We start from the raw sequence: 23,919 nt of genomic DNA, 5'->3' as shown, positions 1-23,919 counted from the left end.
TGCCACAACACAGAAGCAGTGGTGGACACATTTGCATTCTGTTCTCACTTTGTAGTAGCCTCAGCCTCGAAATCGGGTCTCTGTGTTCGGGGGAGCCAGCAGCACAGCAGCGAAATCCTAACGAGATTCCTGTTGTGCTTCTTCAATTCTAGCTGACTGCAGTGGACGCTGATGAAGGCTCTAACGGGGAGATCTCCTATGAAATACTAGTGGGCAGCAAGGGAGACTTCGTGATCAACAGGACCACGGGGCTGGTGAGCATCGCGCCAGGAGTGGAGCTGGTCGTGGGACAGACGTATGCGCTCACGGTACAGGCTTCGGACAACGCCCCGCCCGCAGAGAGAAGGTGACTGGACCAGGACCTGTAGTTCTAGAGAAAAATTGCTGTATTTATACACTATCAATACTAAGGGGCTACTGTAAAAAGTCAACTTTTGTTATTTTTGGCTAAGCTTTTATTTTAAAATAAGCCTCTAATATTCTTCAGTTTTATATATATATGTATATATATATACACACACACACATATATACATATATTAACAATGTGTTTAATGTTGTACTGCTCTATTGCTATAATAATTGGATTTCATCAGTTATATATATATACATATATATATATTAAACACATTGTTAATAGATCTGGCTTGATTTATATGTGTCAATATACTATAGTTACCATGATGTGAGGGGTTTAAATCAGCCATAGATTGTGGCATTAGCCACCTCTTTGTGAGAAATAAGCTAACGATTTCCCATGAGCAACCAGAGCATCACTCACAAAGGGATTACTGATGTTGATGTGCTAATATTGTTTATATCTATATATGTATATACGTGTATATATACACACATGTGTGTCTGTATATATATATATGTGTGTGTGTATGTGTGCGTGAATATACACACACACATATGTGTGTATATATGTGGTGTTTTCTTACTGTGCTCACATACGTATACACTACATTATAAAAGAAGAACAGTAATGGTAATGATGAAACCCAATTACTACAGCAGTAGAGTACTATAACACGCCCAGCGTCACACACGTACAGCCTGGGGCCTTTATCAAGTAAAATAAGGGTTATTACAAGCGGGATCCCATCATAGAAGGCGGTTAGATTAACGAGAGGATGCACTGTGCGGGTATCAGGGACGCAGAGAGAATGGCTGGCTGATGGTCAAGGCAGGACTGGAGGAGGCGAGGAGCAGACCTCATTGTGCTGACCAGAGTAACGCGTGACTTGAAGCTCACCAATTCTTTATTCCAAATGTCTCTTTTAATACCTTGGGACCACAGTCTACCACGCGTCACTGAGAATTCAGAGGTGGAACCTCAGACTGGCGTTACTACTTCTACCCCCGATGCCACATAACAGAGATATCTCAGACTGATCATTGCCTGTGTGCAGATTGCTCGACTCTGCCTGAGCAGGCTACGTCATTGATAGGTTTTTACTCAAGTAAAGTGCATTCTTCAAAGGGCGCTATCCTTAGGAGGGAGTGTCTGACCTTCCGTGGCATCTGTTTTCGTTTTTAATTAAAACGATGAGTCTGATGCTACAGGATTACCTCATACTGTCGTCAGACATAACGAGGAAGGCAGTGTGCTCACCACTGTGTCACTGACACATCCTTCAGAGGTGCCTTGCGACTGTCCAAGAATAAAAGCCACACATTCCCTTTCTACCTGATGGGGTAGCGTAATGTTTGCCACAGAATAACGAGGTCAGTGTTTTCTGCAAGGAAATGATGCCTTCAGACTGAGTTAGTAAGTGAACTGACGAGTTGGGGGGCTTTGCCTTTAATATCTCCTTGGGAAGGGAGATGGTATTTGCAAGTTACCAGCACAGAAGTATAAATAGTGATGGACCAACACCACAAGCAAGAAAGGAGTATTCTTGTCATGGAGGGATGGCAGTAAAAACCTTGGTGGCAACAATCGCAACTGGGAGGTTGTCCTCATTGGTTTTTTTTTTTCTTTTTCTTGGTTCGAACACTTGAGTTTGTAAATTTGAATGAGGACCAATTTAAAAACAAACAAACAAAAAAAAACCAAACAAACAAACAAAAACTTTAGGTTTATCTTGCTTCGACCTAGTGAAGTGTCTACAAGTTCAGAGTGACCGCAATAAGAGTCCTTCATTGGAGTCTTGGGTTTTTTGTTTAGGGCTTTAATAAGAATAAATGGATAGATGTTAAAGAGTTAAAAAGGTATCCTAGGATTAAAACATCAGTCTAGTGGGATATCTTCCTTAATATGTTTTTTTCTTTTTTTGGTTCAACTGAATTGAGTAAACAGTGTTTAATCCTGGAATGAAGCATTACTGCCATCAGGTTTGAAAAGAGTCTTTGATCCCAACCGCTCCTCCTTAAGTGACCATAAAAATGACTGACACAATATGGCACTGTCTTGTATCTCCGCTGTCATGGAAACCAAGTTAGTGCTTAACCCATAACTAAATAAATTTCCACTGTGAATTATATATATATATGTGTGTGTGTGTGTGTGTGTGTGTGTGTGTGTGTGTGTGTGTGTGGTGTGTATACACTTACACATACATTATATATATATAAATATGTATATATATACACACACATACATATATATAGTAATTATATATAGTGATAAATACATTTAAAATATCCATTTGTTCTAATAAAAGTATATTGGATTCCTAAAACTCCTGTGTGTGGGAAACACTGGAACTAAATAGAAGGGAAAGACTAGGCTTGCAGTGGCTGCGCACGCATGCGCCCATGTGGTTGGGAGTTTCAGGAGAGAAGCAGCAAGGGAAGAGACGGGGACACAGATGAAGGCAGGACGTGAAAACGTAGAACATTTGATCATTACCAGTGGTCTTCCTTAAACGTACTGACTGTCCCGCTGTCACAATGAGGTCTCAAGTGACCGTTCAAGCGACCGTTCACTCCAGCTTCAATCGCTCCTTCTGCCTCATGTATACCCGTCTCTCTAGTGTATGATCCACCGTTTTCTTCTTTAGTCCTCTAGGAAGTCACGTCAGGGCTCCTCTCTCCAGTGAAGCTTTGCGTGTTGCATATATGATTACGTTTCACATCTGAAAGTTGTGATAAGAGCTTCTTGTTTTAGACGGAAATATGAAGTTTCCGCTTCTGTAGATAGCTTCGTTTGCCTGCCAAGATAGCAGAATGGAATCCACGAGCAAAGAACTATAAATATAGATTTTTATGGCAAGTTCATTAATGGGGGACAAAGGAACACTCATTATGATGTCTCTGTTTTAAGTCTTTCTAAAAAAATTAATATAAGTACTAGTCACCTTTATCATGGAAACAGGCAGTAATATAGCACATAAGCATATTATACAAGTTGGCATTCATACTATTAGAAAGTTAGGCTCTTTTGTCTTTTTATAAACTATGGCTTTCCCAAAGCCAAAATATATTAGGTCTATCTTTCTGGCTTTTCCTTTATTCATATTTTATTTGCTCCTTAAAATAAAGAAGTACACTTTGTCATGGGTGAAGTTTCAGTTATGACATAAGTAATTTAAATATTAGAATTCTGTATTCTGAGTCCAAGACTAGCTTGGTACCAGGATTGGGTCCGGGACAACATCCTTCGTAACAATGCAAGGACCTTTCATAATCACAGCCATCAGATTAAAAACAAAACAAAGAAACAAAGAAACAAATAATTCCAATATGCTTCCCAAAAATCTGTTCTTATGAGATCTAAAAAGTTCAGAAACCTTTTGACTGTATCCACGGTCGTTAATCCCATTGGTAACTTTAATTCGGCCACTTAATCTTCGTAATCATTTAAGATTATAAGCCTAGCTATTCAAATTGGGGTGATTCAACGTGACTTATTAAGTCCTAAGACTGCCTTAGAAATGCATGGCTTCTTTTGTACTGCTTTGACCTTTTCCCCACTTCATGAGACTAATAAGGCCTTGTGATTTTCAGTTTTACAAATGGAAACCTATTTGCATCATACTTACCCTATTACAGAAGTAAAATATGAATAGGAAGAAGCTTGGTTTTATGCATTTAGGACCGGCTATAAATGTAAATATGAAATACTCACATAAAATATTATTTACCCAGCGACTGCCCTGTTTTACTACGTGCTTAAACTATGCCGCTGAATTACTGCTGTTTATGACAGCATTAAGTCATCATTTTATTGTTAATGCTGTAGGCATTCAATTGCAGGAAAGCTTCCTCTGACAACTGTGCTGACATCAGGGATAAAGAGGAGATCTCATTTTAAAAGGCAGTAGCCCTCAAAAAAGGACTGGTCCTTATTAAAGACGCCACAGCAGAGTGCCAAGATGGGAACGATGAAGGATGAGCTTCTAAGTCCTCTAGGAAGTCACGTCAGGGCTTCCCCAAACAACCCTGAGAGATAAGTCCTGAAGGGGGTGGGGGTGTTTAGGAGCATGACTAGCAACTTCAACCATTGGATTATGACCAGACGGACCAGAGAAAGAAGCAGGTGAGAACAAGTCAAAGAGACAGTGACACTGGACCAGAGTTTTTCTGTCTCAGCCCAAGGTAACATAGCGGAAGGAGCAGCAAATGCCTAATTAAGCATCATCTGGCTTAAAAGTCTGACAATAGGTCTGGGCCTGGTGGATTATAGCTAAAATCCAACACTCAAGAGACAGGATTACATGAACTCAAGACCCTCATAGACGAAAGGTGCAGGCTGGCCTGGGATACGTAGTCAGACTCGTGATCAGAAACAAGTAACCACAGCAACAGATTTCTGAGACTTGCCTGTGGTTACTGCCAAGCATGCTGTGAAGGGCATGAGCCCCAGATAAGGATAGAGGTCCCCTCCGTCACGCCACAGAAATGAGAGGAGTCGATAGCACTAAAACGACCTTTCTGTGACTTGGGTCCCGCGTGAAGACTTACAAGCTCATAATCGGTGACTTGTTATCGCTTTAACTCAGTGGTTCTCCCCCTTCCTCATGCTGCGACCCTTTACTCCACTTCCTCATGTGGTGGCCAACCCCAAACATAAAAACCATTTTTGTCGCTACCTCATAACTACAGCTTTGCTGCTCTCATGGGTCGTTAATGTAAATACTTTTGGAGACAAGAGGTTTGCCAGAGTGGTTTGGTCCACAGGTTGAGAACTGCTGCTTTAATTCATTTTAGTTTACCCTGCAACTCCAAATTTTAATTACAAAGTCATTTCATTATTCCACTATTGCGTCTGAATTTAATATAAGATATAAGATATAAGATATAAGAAAAAAACACTATTTTTGAGAGACTACAGTCACAACTGCAACTCAAAGATGAGACTGAATTCAGACACTTCAACTGATTATAAGACTCTGGTGTATTCTAATTTCAAATGAGTTTACTTTGGGATAGTTTTGCAATAAATTCAAGATAGAAATGTCTTAAAGAGACTCTCAATTTGATATAAATGCTTACTAGCGTATGTGATCTGTCTATATAGAACTCCACAGCCTGCACCCATGCATGTTACAGATGAATGAGCTGCCAGCCATTTCTCAGTGCTTGTGTTCTGCACTGGAAAAGATTTAGAAAGGAAAACAGGTTAGCTATCCTAGAAAAATGTGGAAGGCATTACAAAGAATACATTGGTATAAGTATATAAGTTCATTAGAATACGTGATAAAAGGGACTCTGTGCTACTTTAAGAAAAATCTCGCCCCCTAAATAGCAGTCACCATGGAAGCCTTTTAAATTTGACAATACAGTTTTTAAAGAAAGTGATGCATAAAGCCTATATTTTAGAACGCAGATGATGTTCCAATAAAATACCTTACGCATTTTGTGGGAGGGACGAGCTCTGTAAACCCGCGTCTCTCATTTATCCACTTTAACAATATTCTTGTTAGCCTTGAAAACCTTGCAGCTTCCGTTTTCACTGTCAAAAAAAAAAAATCCAGAGTTCAAAGACGCTAAAAGAATTGATATGAAATAGTAAAAATAATAATAATAATAATCTTATCTACGATAGTGAAGTGACTTTATTTTCTTCCTGAAAATTCCCCCCTCAGTATGGGTTTTAACTAAAAGCAATTTTTGGCTTTTCACGTTATACTGTAAAACATAAAACATCTCCAGTTTTATTACCACAAATCCACCCTAGGATTACTTCAATTTTGACATACAACAAGGAATGCATAGTATGCAATATCAGAGTCAGAACTAACAAAATAAATACGACCTCTTGTTCTGTGTAGGACCTCTCTCTCTCTCTCTCTCTCTCTCTCTCTCTCTCTCTCTCTCTCTCTCTCTGCGTGTCTATTGTATATGTACATGGGTGCATATGTATGTGCATACATGCATGTGTACGTACATACGAATGTTCATATGTGTGGCTTTATGTTGGATTAATCAATACTCCTTTACCAGGTTCAATTGGACGAGAGCCTGAAAAGCAAGTTTTACTACCAGGGGTTTACAGAGAGATTTTGTTTGTTTTTTTGTTTGTTTGTTTGTTTGTTTGCTTTCCTTTGCTATTAAAGACAAATGGGACGGTCAGCTGAGGCGAGTTAATTTATTAGCCGTCCTTTGCAGCCTGGCTTCTTAACTTACACTATTAATCTAAGTCGTAGAAACAGGTGCCGGAGGTGATTGTTTTTTTTTTTTTTTTTCTTTTACTAAGCTAATTTCACAAAGGCATTCTATTTCGGTGGTAACTTTTACGGTTTTATTCGTTCACGATTTTACTGCTTTCTGTAAACGCAGGATTTTTCTTGTCCTGCAAACCCGGCAGACAAATAAAGGAAAGAAAAAACGCATTCTAACTCTCTCCGAGTCGTATGGATCATTAAACACCCATTTCTCTTCCCTCGGTGCAGGCACTCCATCTGCACGGTGTACATCGAGGTGCTGCCTCCCAACAACCAGAGCCCTCCGCGTTTCCCACAGCTGATGTACAGTCTGGAAGTCAGCGAAGCCATGAGGATCGGCGCGGTTTTATTAAATCTACAGGTGCGCCTGGGGCGTGGCTCTGTGTGTCTGCGCGTGTAACGTGCCAAAAGGCCACAGGTGATGGCTTGTGAGTTCACAGGGTGCGCGGTGGAAGCCCTTGCACACCTGCTTATGTTCTGGGGAATGACGTTTCCATCCGGGAAGAAAGGGACAGAGGCGAGCCGTACGTGGAGAGGCTTCCAGAGCTGATCTAGTCCATAGATCGCACGGTTGAAACCGTGAAAACCTAACACAGGCCGGCAGGGCTTAGTTGCAATAATCATGGGAGAAATGAGGGAATAGGAAGTATGAACGTGAATAATTTGTGCTTTGCAACCGAACAGTGCAGCTGACCGTTGTCCTTGCTTCTCCTGTCTGGGTTTATTTTTGCTGCTGTGGCCATACTAGGAATTAGACTCAGATGAATGGTGACATTCAAAGTCCAAGACAAACTTCCTCTTCCCGATGGCCACAGATATGTTAGAATGGCTGCTTCAGTGTACCGTTGGCAGGAAAGGGGTTCTTTGAGATGCTATTTCTATTCACAGCGCAAGGCTCCTGGCTTATGAGGTCCTCCTAGAGAGTAGCTTGGTTTTCAATATTTTCATGTCACTGACCAGAGCATTCAAACTGACTTCAGGGTTACCAGTGACTGAAGACGTGGTTTCAGTTTGCTTCACGTATGCCATCAATAATTGTCTCTGGCTTAAACAATCAGAGAAAGAACTGTAGGAGGAGTAAGTGGTGTAAAGAAGGGGGCTCAAGAGAAGAAAGAAAAATAGAATATCACCTTTTCTCTCATGTGCAGACTTGGACATAAACATATATTATCACATCTCAGTCTATACATGACCCTAAAGTAGAAGGTGCTGTCTAGGGAAGGGTATGAGAAAGTTCAGTATGAACAAAGTGTGGTCGTGTGTGTGTATGGGTATGTGTGTGTATCTGAGCTAGTGTGTATGCATGTGTGTACACATGTTCACGTGTGCTCTCGTGTCTATGCTTTTGTCAATGTGTGTAGGTGTATATGTGTCAATGTGGGTCTGAGTGTATGTGTCTGTATATGTGAATATATATGTGTGTCTGTGTGTGTGTATGTGTCCATATATGTGAATATATGTGTGTGTGTCTGTATATGTATATATATGTGTGTGTGTGTGTTCTGTGTGTGTGTTTTGTCTAAGTTAGTGTATCTCTGTGTGTGTTTGTATGTGTGCGTGATTGTATGTTGTGTTCAAAATGTCATAACATACCTAACAATTTTAATGCCCCCTAAGATAGTGATAATTTTCCTGAAAAAGATCAAAATGGATCATTCAGACACTACATTACCTATCCATTGGACAGACTTGATGTTCCTAAGTGTTGCTTGGAAATGGTGCTGTTTCTCATAAAAGTATTCAGGAATCTGGATGTGACATTAGGAAGCATTTATTAAAGTAATATGTGAAGGAAAATTCTAGCCTCAACACTTTTTTTACCCTTAACTGCAGTAACAGAGGACATAGCCACTTTTTGGTCAAAGTTCTTAAGTCCTTCTATTCTCTGTCCTTTTACCTCACGATGGCAGGGTCATTCTATGGGTAGCCAAATGCCAGAAATTTGCTGGCATGCTCAAGTACTTCTGCAGTTTTCCTTTAATATTTATTTTACTGCTTTTCTCTAGGTGATTGATGTTTTCCTTTATGTCCTTTAATTGTTACTAGAATGTATAGGCAACAAAATTACAAGCAAGTACAAATATCAGTGATAACAATATATCAAGAATTCTAATAAGGAAGTTAAAGACAATATAGCATTTATTCAGTTAGACAAAATAACTAACCATATTATTATAATGATATAGGAGGGAATAAAACATTAATTCATTTAAATAAAATAGTGAAAAATTTACACACATGAGGAATGATTTATCGAAAAATAAAAGAAAAAAATTCACACTAAATCTTAAAATTTTCAAGATCCCAGTTATGAAATCATCCATGGTTTACAATTAAATCTCCCCTAACGGTGTTCCCGTGTGCAAAAATGCCTTGTAGAAGATTAGCCATTACATTTGGTAGAACGCAGCCTGGTTTCTATGTCAGTAAATCTCAGGAAGATCTGAGACCCTTATTGTGGGAGAATAACATTATCTGGGCCTTCAAGATGAAGCCAGTTTGCCTTTCTCATTTCTCACATTTCTTTGGCACAAAGGCTGGAGGAGAAGCAATACTTGTGATGACAATTCTATTTCCCTTTGTTTGGCTTGGCAAAGCAAAAGAAAGAGCAAATCCTGGTAACAGAAGGGACAAGAAGAGGCAAGGGTGTTACCATCAAGGCCTTCTCATAGACCGCCAGCCTCTTTTGTTCGTAATCCATTGAGACACAGTTTAAACTCACGACCTCTAAGTTGAAAAGCAGCCATCAAATTACTCCTCCAAAGTCTTGCGATAAGAGGACGGGTGAGAGGCTCCGTGGTGCCTGCGGTTCTCCGTCCTTATCTTTTCTTCTCATCTTGAAGCCAACCAACATGAAAAGAAAGGATAAGGCCCCGATGGTGAGGGACCCGCTTCAGGAGCATGCCTCAAACCTAGAGGGACTTTAGTGATCCTCGCCTCCAGTCCCACACCCGCTGTTAACTATGCCCCCTTTCATTCTCCCTAAGGGTGTTTAGGAAGCTGTGGTTTCCTCTTTCCGTGAATACTAATATGAAGACTGTTGTAGGGATGGCATCCCACAGGGGACAACTGGCCTCAGACATCTGTTTCTCTACCTCGCGCCGATCATGGCTAACCTAGGGTAGGACTTTCTTCCCTCCAGAATTGCTACGTGGGTTTGCGGTGTGTTTTCCCTCCATCTTTATCCATATTTAATGTCTTTAATAATAGTTTCAAAAGGCTGTGGAATTTAACCCGCACGCCTGAAGGCAGTTTTATTTTTAGTCCTGAAGAGAAATGTCCTGCTGCCTTGACCTCACTACAGAATTGATTCTTTCCCGTAACGGTTTAAATTAAATGCAAGCTGTCCTGCACATGCCTCTGTGCCACTCAGAGGCGCTAATTTGTTTTTTTTCTGACATTCAAAATGCTCTACAAGTGGAAGGCTCCTGCCCTTCTCTTTTGCTTTCTCCCAGTTTTTTGTTTTGTTTTGTTTGATAAATATTTTTTATACAATGGGTTGTATTTTTGTCCTGAAAAGTACATGACACAGGGGCTTGTGATTCATGAACACTGCACTGGGTGCAGGTACGCACCAGAAAATTGACAGGATTGTACACGACCATCTCATTTAATAGTTTCTCTTACATGATCGGATATCTCCTCTGAGTATTCAAGTTCCTTCATGTGATCTTCTACTGGTGAGAACTGAAGATTAGGCTTGAAGAGGCCATTCCCCCATAAGTGACAGGTGACATTTGAACCCAGTTGGGAGGCTTTTCTGCTTCTCCTATGTGTTATGGGGGAGGAACTTCATTGATTTTTTTCCCCTTCTTTTCAGTTTTTGTGGTGGGAAATTTCTTAGTGTACCCCCGTTATCACTAAATTTCAGATTTGGAATGGCTTTTTCATCATTAGCATTATCTCAACAGAGATAATGTCAGGGGTGTGGAAGACACAGCTGAAATGTGTGAAATACTGGTATTGGTTGATTAATAACAAACATAGATTGTAATTTATATAGAAAAATGGACAGATGGGAGATAATAGATAAATAAAAGAGAGCTGACAGACATCAGATAATAGAGAGAGATAGAAGATAAATAATGAAGATAGATGATAGATAGACAGATAATAGATGATAGACATAGATATGATAGATAGATGATAGATAATAGATAGATGATAGATATAATTAGATCAATAGATAGATGATAGATAATAGATGATAGATGATAGATAGATGATGGATAATAGATGATAGATGATAGATAGATGATAGATAATAGATGATAGATGATAGATATGTGATAGATAGATAAGATATATATATGATTGGTAGATAGATGATAAATAGATGATAGATATGATAGGTATATGATAGGTGATTGATAGATATGATATGATATATAAATTAGATAGATAGATAGATAGATAGATAGATAGATGATAGATGATAGATATGTGATAGATAGATAGGTAAGATATATATGATTGGTAGATAGATGATAAATAGATGATATGATAGGTATATGATAGGTGATTGATAGATATGATATGATATATAAGATAGAGAGATAGATAGATAGATAGATAGATAGATAGATAGATGATAGATGATAGATATGTGATAGATCGGTAAGATATATATGATTGGTAGATAGATGATAAATAGATAAATAGATGATAGATATGATAGATATATGATAGATGATCAATTGATATGATAGATAGATGATAGAATAAAAGGGAGATAGTGAGGGATGGAGCAAAAGAAGGAGAGTGGGCTGTTTCATAATATCAGTTGTCTGCTTCTTGCAAAAATTAACTGAGATTCATAGAGAAATTTTTCTTTCATAGATATAATGGAATTTAAATATACACACAGGCATGCATACACACACATACACACATGCATCCACATACATGTTATATGTATGAGTGTTTACTTGCATGTTTTTCTGTGCATCAAGTGCATGCTGGTACTCACGGAGGCTAGGAGAGGTTTTCAGGTCACTGGAACTAGAGCTACACATGGTTGAGAGCTACCATGTGGGTAGCTGAGAATTGAACCTCATCCTCCGGAAGAGCAGCCATTGATCTTAACAACTAAGCATCTCTCCTGATCCTCGGGAGGAGGCCTGTGGAGAAGGAGCAGGATGCAGGAGCATTAGAATTTTGGAGATGCTGAGATTCATTCAAGGGCCAGTCCTGCTTAGCAGACTGAAGCTGGAGCTGAAGTGGTACCTGCAAGGTGTAAGGATTAAGCAAGGTGTAGGTAGGAGAACGCAGGAGGAGGCAGCTTGACCTTAAGCAAGGCATCTCCCTTTGAAAGACTCAGTTTTAGCTGCAGGAAGTGATAGCTGAAGCCATTCCGTGGGCAACATTTCCAACACACAAGGGAAATACTGTTCCGTTCTTTACAGGAGTTACGGAATGGCTGTCATAGAGCTGTCACGGTCTCAGAATTTACTTTAGACCAAGCACTTAATACTACTCCCCTCCTCCCAAGGAAAACAAGGACCCTCCTGCATTTACCCGACTCACTAAACAAGGTCTTTACAAATTCTCAGGCCTCCTTTCAAGTTACCCCAGAACTTCCGCTTTCTCTGTAGCCCTCACTTCCGGTCAACCAAACTCCTTGGTTATCCCTCGCTTTGAGTCAACCAAACCGTTGGTACCAAAATAACTCACGGTTTCACTGTTTGTCCCCAGTCCCATGGCCTTCAAATGACCTTACCAGTTCTTGTCTAAGTAGTTCTTGGCCAACTCTAAAATATTTAAAAGCGACCCAATCAATGCTCAGTTTCTTAGAGAGTCAAAATTAAGTCTTTTAGTACATGTTACTGGGAAGAGAGGCATCATTTTTAAGATTCCCTGATGGTCTAGACACAGAAAATCCAGTTCTTTTTTTATATCACTTCATTAAAATTTGATCTCAGAAAACCCCTTGGGAAAAAAATGCACATTTTGTAACATTTTATTTACAATTAAAAATGACATCAATGTTCGTAAGTAGCCTGATTCCCTCGTGTAAAAGTGAGCTAGCCACACTCAGCCAGACTGTTCTCATGAAGATTTTAGCTTAAGCAGAACTTAAATGAGCCCTGATGCTGCTACTGTCGAAGTTCACAGCAAACACAGAATATTAAATTCACATCTAATAGCTAGACACTTAAAATTTTGCTAAATAGATCAATATTCTAAGGAAGTATAATGGCTTTGAATATAAATAATTGAATAAAATACGGTCAGCCATGACATCATATCCACACAAGCCATACCAACTGGACTCAGCAGGATTTATGTATTCATGCATTTGTGTGTATGTGTGACAACAATAATAATAAAGAAGCCACCACTTTGAGTGAGAGTTGGAATAGCAGGGGAGGGGATGGCTGAGGGGACATGGGAGGGGGGATAATGAAAGGACAGGTAAGAGATGTAATCATCTTTACAGATGAGGTCATTCTATGTTCATTAAAAGCTAATATATTTAAAATCACATGGAGAATAAAATGTCCTTTTTAAAATGTTGATTGATTGATGATTGATTGTGCACGTGTGTGCCCGAGTATGCGTCTATGCACCATGTGTATGCAGAAGCCAACAGAAGTCAGGAGAGGGTCAGATACCTAGAGCTACAGTTACAGATCCTTGTGACTCACCTCGTGGGGGCCGGGAACTGAGCCAGGTCCTCTACAAGAGAAGTAAGTGTTCTTAACCTCTGAGCCTCCCTGCTGGCCGCTAAAGGAACAAAATTTCCAGTGATACTTTCACTATTTTGTCTTCGTTACAAATTCCTGTAGCTTATAGGACAGGTTTCCGGGAAACATTTTCTGTTACAGACACAAAATTGAATCTCAGATTGAAGCTGCATGGGCCTGTACCAGGTTCTCTGCACATACATCATGGCTTCTAGTTTAGATTTTCACTGGAATTCCTGAGTGTGTGAACAAATGGATCTATTATTCTCGTGCCTTTTCTTTACCTTGTTTGTTTTTTTTTTCTTTCTGTTGGTTTGCTTCATCCAACTTCGATGTGATGGCTTCTTGTTTTATCTTACTGTACTTTTCTTCTGTTATATTTTTAGAAATGAACAAATGATTGAAAAGAATTGAACTTCTGATCCAAGAAACATTGAAACTCAAAATATACCACCTCTTTGTGATTGATATTAGCATTATACTGTTGGTTTTTAATAATATTTAAAAATATGCAAATTTAAATATTTAGATATCACACTGCATAGAATTAATGGTAGCAAAATATATTCTCTGTGACCAGTGAAATAATACCAAGTAACAACACTACTATCCTAATAACATTGGCAAAACACACAGTCATTTTACGTCGAATGAAGCCAGAAAAAAAATGTAGAAATATTTCTACATAGAGATCAGTCTTAAAATTATTCTTTTAAATTTACATTTGAACTTAGCCCAGCAAAAGTAGTTTAAAGTTTTTGGAGGATTTAAAAAAGAAATCATACTTTAATAATTCAGTCATCCTGCAGTAGCACACACTAGTTCCACGCCTGTTGGAAACATTTGAAGCAGACACGTTCTACGACTTGCATGCCTATTGGAAACACTTGAAACAGACATGTTCCACCACGTCCATGCCTTTTGGAAACACTTGAAACAGACATTTCCCACCACTTGCAAAGTAATCTAATCCAGAGCCTGACTGTCACATTTTTGTACAGGTCGTATTTCCTGTAATTTGGTTTTTGAAAATGTAATTTAACATGTAGATTTTTAGCAAAACACATCTGTCTTATCATTGTATGTGTTTCATAGCATTAAGGAATAAAATGTCTCATACTTAGGCTTGCTCGTTAAGACCATTCCTGAGAGGGAAACCCACAATAATAATCCCACACAAGGTCATGTGAGGGAGGTATTTTGATCCACGTAAAGCACTGACATCGTCATAGGGCTGCTGCTCTGTACACTGTGGAAAAACCTGAGGTAAATGATAGCCTGAGGTCCACAGTATCCCAGCCCCTCCATCAAGATCACAGGCAACAAGGGCAAGAGGGAGTGATGGCTGGAATCTCAAGTGCGAACCTACGAGTCTACGCTCTTTCTGTTCTCTAGCGGCTCCGTCCTGTTTGTTGCCATGACTACCAGACCATACTTTGTCTAGGTAGCCACAACCTCTGTTGTGTGATGGAAACGGTCATGGCTGGCCTAGAGAGGAATTTCTGTGTTCCAACACAATCTCATCTTGAACACAACATTACAGGCGATCCCCGAGAGCTTGCATAGAGCAAGGATGCTGTACCTTTTAGGTGCTCGAGCAAAAGACACTTTGAATTTGCCTTTGCTGTGTGTCAAATGCCTTGTTTTACAGGTTTTGTCTGTCTACACTGAAGGCGTGGCACTGCCCAGTGTTCTGGGGACACTGTTGGTTCTATCTCTGTGCGTTCTGATGTTCATCGATGACTTTTGACTGACTTATACCTGCAAATGGAAGTGGGAGGGTCCATTTGCTTTATGCCAGGAGAGTATTGTGCAATTTAAAGAAAAAAATGTGCATTGTCTAATGTAGGTGACATAAGGAGTTTTGCTCTTTAGTTGGTTTGGGGTGTGTGTGTGTGTGTGTGTGTGTGTGTGTGTGTGTGTGTGTGTGTGTGTGTTTTATTAAGCATAGTTAAACCATTTTGCTCTTTTTAGAGTTAACTGAGAAACGGAACTAATTTGAAACCTGGGTTGAAGGTACAACACTTGCAGAGGCAACTACTTTCGGCTGAGATTTCTGCGGAACGTTTCCATCCCGCCTTTAATAATGCGGGCCGTAAAGAATCTCGCTGTGTTGTGTTTTCTGTCTTAAATACATCTCAGAGTGTGTTTGAACACCTCGAGCCGTTTACAGCTTCACGGACTGCCAGCTCTTGCTGATTAAAGCTTAAGTGTATAAATAGCGTTATTTCTCTGAGATTTCGGGAGATAAAAAGAAACAAAAACCAGTGTTCCCGAGAAACACTCCAAAAGCAGCTCTCAGGAGTCCGCTTTCCCATGAAATTTATGTGAGCCCCATTGACCTGGAGACGAGCCTGTGGTGTTCCCACAGTTATCGACTATGACTGCAGATGAGAAAATAATTTAAGTTTTAAAGAAATCAGGGTGTATTAACATGGGAAGGTTTCGATTCACTCAAGAAACCTAAAGAATTCCATGACGTGCCTCTTGTTTTTATTGCAAATATTTTTTAAGATACAGATTCAAAAATATCCAATAGTTTGAAAGATCGCAAAGTCAAATGTCTCTGCCTCTGTTTCCCCACTCACGCACCCACAGATACGTGACCCACTCGTACACAGGACCCATCTGCACAGCACGTGACCCATTCCCAAGTCGGAGCAGACTTCTTTGTTTTCTAAGGGCTGCAGCTTAAGCAAACAAACTTCGGAGAAGGAGGCAGAATTATCTTGCAATAAAAATTGACTCGGCTCTTCAATAGAGCTGGTCCCTCCCTTCCTCCAAAATAAAAGTAGTTTATTTTGATTTGGGTAATCAAATGGTTAGAAAGCACCAGCACACTTGATTGCCACACTTGATTGTCCCTGATTGAACACACTGCTGAGTGATTTAGACCCGAAAGCTTCCTGTGTAAGGCAGGATGGAAAAATGCAAAAGCCTGGGTCCAAACACAGCAGACTAAAATGACCCACGGTTCACACTTTGTCTACCCTCCTTCCCTTACTTTTGTACTTAAAAGCATGTCACGCATTCACCAACCCAATTATTTCCACATTATTTATTTCACACAATAGACTTCGGAAATTTTCTTATTTTTGCTATTTCCTTCTTTCCTCTCACTGGGCCTAGCTAACCCAACACGTCCTCAGCCCTCCACTTCCACATTTCCCCCTTCACAGTCATTCCTCTGTGATTCCATATGGCCATATGTGTCTATGTGAATATTTACATACCAGTCACGTGTGCAACGTAAGCATACCATTTTGCCGTGCCATAAATATACACGGGGCATCCTAATCGCATTTTTCTTTCCTAGCAACATGAAAAGGTTCAGAAAAGATTGCTCCAGAAATTTTTGGGACTCACTTGTCAGCACGATGTCTCTCATCACCAACAAAAGCTACAACTTACAATTCTTATAAAAAAGGATGTCTTTTTACAGGAGCTATAACGCAACCATTAAAATCAGGAAATAATTTGACACACGCCTACAGTCGAATAGCCCTTGGACTCTTGTTTTACAACTCTCATGCGTCCTCCAATCGATCCCTAGTAATATGGTCTGCCATCCAGTCCCCACGCTAACACAGAACCCTTGTTGATACAGGTCCACAGTCCAGGGTCTCATGCTGATGTAATTACTATTGCTTTAGTTTCCTCAAGCTGAAACGTCCTTGGCTTTTATAGCCCTGACATTCTTTTAAGATTGCAAAGACTGTTATTTAATATATGTTCTCCAAAATGAGGACCCACGAGTCACCGTTTTCTGGCAAGAACACTGGAGTGGTGCTGCCTCTGGGGGACAGAGAGATTGCTTGATTTCATTCCAGCAAGCTTTAGTATAGATGCTTGAAGCTGTTATTCCATTAAAGACAGCTCAGTGCTTCAGCTCTTGCAGAGGACCTGCGGCCAGTTCCCAGCATCCACATTGGGTAGCTCACAGCTGCCTGTAACTCTATTTCTAAGCTATCAAAGGCCCGCTTCATGCCTCTGCGTTGTACACACACATACACACACACACACACACACACACACACACACACACACACACACAAATAAAATGCAAATTTGAAAAAAGAACCTTCCTGACCTACTTGAAATATATATATAAATATATATGTAAATAATTTCCTCATCATTTGAACTATTTATTTTTAACATTTTTGATAATGTATGAATAAACCAGCATTATTGTTCCCAAGTGTCAGTTTACTAACATGGCTCATTTTGCATCAATCTGCTGCTATAAAGAAAGCCTCCCCCTTGTGAATTTATTCATATATTGACTTATATTAACATGAAGTACATATTCCAACTTTATTCAAAAGGATTGTAAGCCTCTGGTGTTAATGTAGCACACAATAATGCTGAACTGATAAGGCTCGATGCTCTTCAAAACTACAGTTCACATGACAGATAAGTCTGAGGTCAGATGGCCACCAAAGTCAAGGTCCAGAAGACCCTCATTGTGTCTTTTTCTTCAGGAGGTGGGGGTGGGGGGTAAAGAAGACCTCTCTCCTAGTCCACTGTATGCAAGATGCAAATACAGCCATGATATTTCCCATTTGTGGACACTTCTTTTCACCATAGAATGTAGAGCTTCATGTGTGGGGTTGTGAGGGGTCCTGTCCTCATAGTTGTCCTTTAGCCTTGCAAATAGTCTCATGACCCTGTTCAAAGAGGACCTGTGGTCCTTTAACATACCCTCACTGTTCTCTGTTCTCTGAATACTATTATTTTCTGTTTTAACAGAATGTTTCACATTTGTTTTCTATTTTCTTATGTCAGCCATAGATTAAGCAATTTCAAAAGCTCTGGCTTGTAGGATTATACAATGATTTAACACAAACACACGCATGATATGAACATACAAACACACACATTCATATACATAAACATACATGTAAATGCACACAAAAGCATATACACATAAACACACTGTGCATATATACACATACTTACCATATATTGCATTTTTATGATTAGTATGTGTATATATGTATATATATATGTTTGTGTGTGCATATACACAAACATATATACAATATGTATGTGTCATATATGTTTTATATATATGTATACATAAGAGAGAAAGAGAAACACAACAATAACAAATAAACCATAATCACAACCATTCATACACACAAGCACACAAATGCACACACTTATGCATAGGTAGTCACATGCACAGTCATGCACATGTGTACAAACAAACACAAACACATTCCCTACACAGAGAGGACTCTGCACATCAGCCCTCTTAAAGGCTGTGCTATCTTACATGCAGGGAGGTAACATGTGAATGTCCTTCATTCAAGTTAACTATCAGTACTTGCTTTTATTTTTGCATTGAATAATAACAATCATAGCATCCTGTAGTAGATATGACTTATGACTCCCGAGTCAGCACCTGTTCACCTACCGGTTCACATTTTCTGTTCATCGTTGTGAGAAGTGTCTATTCACATCTTTTGCCTGACTTTAATCAAATCAGAAGTGTCTAGAGTTGTTTGATTTCTGCATACATTCTGAACATTACTCCTCCAGCATGTGGATGGATGGCAAGAGCCCCTCTCCCCCGTGACAGACTCTGGTTATGCAAAAGATTCTTAGGTTGATGTGTTCACATTTGCCTATGTTGCTCCTGTACTTGTGCTTTTGAAATATTGTCACCCATATTTACTACCTATACACACTTCATGGGAAGCATGCCTTGTGTTTTCTGCTAATAGACTTACATTCTTGAGAGCTACTTCTGGGTCTTTGAGCCACGCCGGGATCCTGTGGGGGTTTGTGTCAGATTTCACCCTTCTGTGTATTGAAATTCGGTTTTCTCAGTACCATTTATTGAAGAGACGATCCTTCCTGAAGCACTGTTTTGGGCAGTACTACAGAGAATCTCTTGGCTGTTGATGTGTGGGTTTTGTTTCTGTCTCCTGTCCCTGAGGTCTCCACAGGTCTCAACATCAGTTTTTAACCTTCTGAAAAGCTGTCATTCTGACTCCATCAGGGCCGTGAGTCTTAAGACCAAGGTATCAGGGTAACTCTGGCTTTGTTCTTCGAAGATGTCTCTGGTTTATTGAAGGCCATTAGGTTCTCATATAAATTTAAAATGGTCTCTTCCATTTCTGTGAATAATACCATAAATATTTTAATGGAAATTGCAATTTAATATGTAAATCACCCTGTATAATAAGAACACTTTAGCTAAAATAATTTTTCTAAAGTAGCAAAAACTATCTTTGTATGTACGTGTATGTGTGGTGTGTGTATGTGTGTGTGTATGTGTGTGTGTGTCTGTGTATGGTGTGTGTGGTGTATGTGTGTGCGGTGTGTGTGTGCTGTGTGTGCGTGTGTTGTGTGTGTGTTGTGTATGTGGTGTGTGTGGTGTGTGTGTGCGCGTTGTGTGTATGGTGTGTGGTGCGTGGTATGTGGTGTGTCTGTCAGTGTGTGTGTATGTGTGTGTGTGTGTGTCTGTGTGTGTATGTGGTGTGTGTATGTGGGGGGTTGTGGTGTTTGTGTGTGTCTGTGTGTGTGTGGTGTGTGTGTGATTTTATATTCTTTTTCATAGAGGGAGCATCTGCATTCTTGGTTAAGTTTATTCCTAAGAATTAGTATAACCACTATAAATGCAACACACCCTCTAATATCAATGTTGGTTTGTACAAAGTCTGCTGACAGTATCCTAAAACTTATATCAATTTGTGTGTTAGTTAATTCGTGAGTTAGTTAACCTGCTTTGGCTCCCAGCAGGTCATGAGCATGAGCTTTTCAGAGTCACTAATGAAACACACACATACACACCCACACCCACACCCACACACACACACACACACACACACACACACACCAACTAAATTTGATATGCCTTGACTAGCTCAATGTCTGGGCATTTATAAACCTCCCCATGGCTAGCACACATTCCCCCTCCAGTATTCCTGGCTTAACACCTTCTAAATTGATATTTTTTTCTTTGCAGCCCTGTTACCTCCTGGGCAGCCCCTCCCATTCCCTTCCCACACTTGCCATAAGGCCACAGTTCCTTTCCACCTACATTGCTGGATGATTTTTCTCCTGCAGATCTTAAATCTGATCCTTCTCCCTCCAAGTCATAGTGACTCTCCTCCTCTTCCTCTCTCCCTTGTTCCCTTGCCCACACTATCTAAAAGTCCTGCCTCCATCTCCCTGCCCAGCCATTGGCTGCACTGCAATTCTTTTTAAAATTATTATTATTATTATTATTATTATTATTATTATTATTATTGTTGTTGTTGTTGTTGTTGTTGTTGCTGTTGTTGTTGTTGTTGTTGTTGTTTTACACTCCAGATTTTATTCCCCTCCCGATCCACCCTCCCAACTGTTCCACATCCCATACCTCCTCCCCACCCCAACCCCCACCCCCAGTCTCCACAAGGATGTCCCTACCCCATCCACCCCTCCCACCCCACCCACCCCACCATACCTCCAAACTCCCTGGGACCTCCAGTCTCTTGAGAGTTAGGTGCATCTTCTCTGACTGAACCCAGACCCGGGAGTCCTCCAGCCTCATCTCGGCTGGTGGATGCCGCCAATGTCTGAGAGATCTCAGGGTCCAGGTTAATTGAGACCGCTGATTGTCCTACAGGGTCGCCCTCCTCCTCAGCTTCTTCCAGCTTTTCCCTAATCCAACCAAAAGAGGTCAGCAGCTTCTGGTCATTGGTTGGATACAAATATCGGCATCTGACCATTTTAGCTGTTTGTTGGGTCTTTCAGAGGGCAGCCATGATAGATCCCTTTTTTTTTTGTGAGTGCTCCATAGCCTCAGTAATGGTGTCAGGTCTTGGGACCTCCCCTTGAGCTGGATCCCACTTTTGGCCTGTTGCTGGACCTTCAATTCCTCAGGCTCGTCTCCATTTCTATCCCTTCGGTTCTTTCAGACAGGAAGACTTGTGGGTCAGAGTTTTGACTGTGGGATAACAACCCCATCCCTCACTTGATGCCCTGTCTTTTTGCTGGTGGTGGACCCTATAAGTACCCCCCCCCTTTTGAGTCCTGAGAGTCTCTCACTTCCCCCCTTTGAGTCCCGAGAGTCTCTCACTTTCCAGGTCTCCGGTACATTCTGGAGGGTCCTCCCAACCTCCTACCTCCAGAGGTTGCCTGTTTCCATTTTTTCTGCTGGTTCTCAGGGCTTCAGTCCTTTTCCCCCCACCCAATACCAGATCATGTGCCCCTCCCCCTCCCCATGCCCCTCCTCCCTCCTCCTTTTCCCCTCCCCCTATCCCCTTCCTTGTCCTCCCCTTTCCCTCCCAGGGTCCTCTCTTCCCCCTTGTGGTTGCTTTCTTCTCCCTCCCAAGTGGGACTGAGGAGTCCTCACTTGGGCCCTTCTATAATTCTTTATTACCAATCGAAGCTAGCTGGGGGCAGGGATTCTCGGGTCTGGACATGCAGCTTTTGGGAGCAGAATTAAAACAAGTGTTAGAACCAGTTCTCAATAAATTTGCAACAAACAATAATCTTTTGGTGGAGCTATTATATTTTTTACATGTAGAATCACTTCATTTGCACAATGAGAATAATTTGACTTCCCAGTTTCCCATTTGTCTGTCCCTCCTTTATCCCCATTATAATCGTGCTGGCTAAGACTCCAAGGAACGATGTCGATTAGAGTGGACATCTGTGTTCTTCCCAACTGTACAGAAAACATGTTCAGCTTTCTCTCATTCATTGGCTGGCTATGGATTTTTGATATATAGTGCGTATTATATTTCAGGGGTGTTACACAAATACATAATTTGTTTAGAGTTTTATCATGAAAATGTCGAATTTCATTAAATGATTTTCTTGCATCAATTGACATGGAAATGCCGTTTTTAATTGAATTGCTAAGATGTGTAACATTTATTGATTTGTTTGTTATTAATCCAAACTTCAAGCCCTGAGATAAATCCCACTGGATCATGATAAATTGTCTTTTTCATGTGCTCGCAGAATTTATTTATAGGTATTTTTTTTGATAAGTATTACTTCTGTGTCCATCAAGCTCCTGTGCCTTAATATGTGTGTGTGTGTGTGTGTGTGTTCGTACGCACGCATGCGTGTTTGTGTTTGGTTGGTGTTATGAGAATAATGTCAGTTTCACAATGAGTATTAAGAAATGCTCTCCCTTTTGTTTGTTTGCTGTTTTTTTTTTTTTTTTTATAAAATGTTAGAAAAATAGTGGAAGGTTTTTTGTTGGCTTTTAAGTTGGGTAAAAGTCAACTATGAACACATGTGATTCTGGTCATTACTTTGATGGGAAAACTTGTTTCTATTCAACCTTGTTTTTCTATTGTTGAACAATTCCTGTTATACATGTCTCCCTTCCCTTCGTGTTGGTTATATGCATATCGAAATTTACTATGTGTAGATTTTTCAGGCAGTTGATTTTATAGCTCCTAGTGATACTTTGTATTTCTGTGTATCATTGGCATTGATGTATTTGGACATTTGCTAACTTTTATTATTCATTTTGGGGCCAGAGATGATATCTGATATGACATCTATTTTCTTAATTGAGGTTTAATTTGTGGATGAAAATGTGATCAGTCCTAGCAAGCTGTCTATGTACTCCTGAGAAGAAAGTGTATCCACCAATTATCATGTGAGGTGGCGTGGCCTGTCTGTGACTCTTTGGTCAAAAGTTTCATTGGAAGCTGCTGGTTTTGGTCTGAGTGTTCTGTGATTAAAATGAAGCTATAAAGTTATAAACTATCCTTTCATCAACAGCCATCCCTCTCCTAGATCTAATAATTTTGACGTTGTAAAGTTTGGTTTTTGAGGTCTATATGCAGTACAGTTATTAGAAGTTCTTGCCAAATTGATTCATTGGTGGCATGGATGATAGATAGATGGATAGATAGATAGATAGATAGATAGATAGATAGATAGATAGATAGATAGACAGACAGAGAGAGAGAGATACAGACAGGTAGATAGATAGTCATTGATCAATATATATTAGTTATATGTAATCAGTTATGTGTGATATAATTTTCTATATAGTTTTACAGTGTTAGTCTCTGGGTCTATTTAATCTTCTATACAAATAGTAATTTTTGCTCCTTTTACATACTCTTTGGGATAGTATCCTTTTAAATTTCTTCATTTTGTAGATCCAGTCAGATTCTTGTAGGTGGCTTATCTCTGTGTGAGCTTGGTTTTGATTGAATTATTTAAAAACACCCATTCAGTCTATATCTTTTAATTGGAGAATGTAATGGTTTTATATTTCGTGTTATAATGACAAGTAAATACTGACTAACATTTTGCTCAGTTTTATCTGGTTGTTTGAATGATCTTGTTCTCTTTCTGTCTTTTTTTGTTATTGTTGCTGTTTGGTAATCACAATTTTGATTTTTTTTCTGATATTGACAAAACTTGATTATTTTCTTATTTTTTTGTATTTATTTTTTTGTTTCTTGTTTGTTTTTGTTTTTGTTTTTCCTTTTTTTGGTACTGATTTCATGGTATGCCATGTTTTTATGGTGTTCTCTCTCTGTCTTTCTTTGTCTTTCTCTGTATTTGTCTGTCTCTCTACCTCCATATCTATATTTATATCTATCTATAGCCATATCTTTCCCTCCCTCCCTCTAACTTCTACAC

At 39.8% G+C, this 23,919-nt stretch overlaps 1 protein-coding gene across 6 annotated transcripts in view; it reads left to right on the top strand.

The window, feature by feature from the left end:
• The window catches only part of Pcdh15 (protocadherin related 15), an 827,095-nt gene that overhangs the window by 520,361 nt on the left and 282,815 nt on the right, over window positions 1-23,919 (top strand). For all 6 annotated transcript variants that reach the window (XM_087598371.1, XM_087598373.1, XM_087598372.1 and 3 more), the window contains 2 exons: window positions 153-346; window positions 6,842-6,974. In XM_087598371.1, coding sequence (XP_087454497.1) covers window positions 153-346; window positions 6,842-6,974 — 327 coding nt within the window. The remainder of the gene's footprint in view (window positions 1-152; window positions 347-6,841; window positions 6,975-23,919) is intronic.

The sequence above is a fragment of the Rattus norvegicus genome, chromosome 20, assembly GCF_021556685.1.
Source record: "Rattus norvegicus strain SHRSP/BbbUtx chromosome 20, alternate assembly SHRSP_T2T, whole genome shotgun sequence".
Taxonomy (NCBI): Eukaryota; Metazoa; Chordata; class Mammalia; order Rodentia; family Muridae; genus Rattus; species Rattus norvegicus.
Note: the sequence above shows the minus strand (reverse complement) of the source record. Positions and strands in the feature narration are given on the sequence as shown.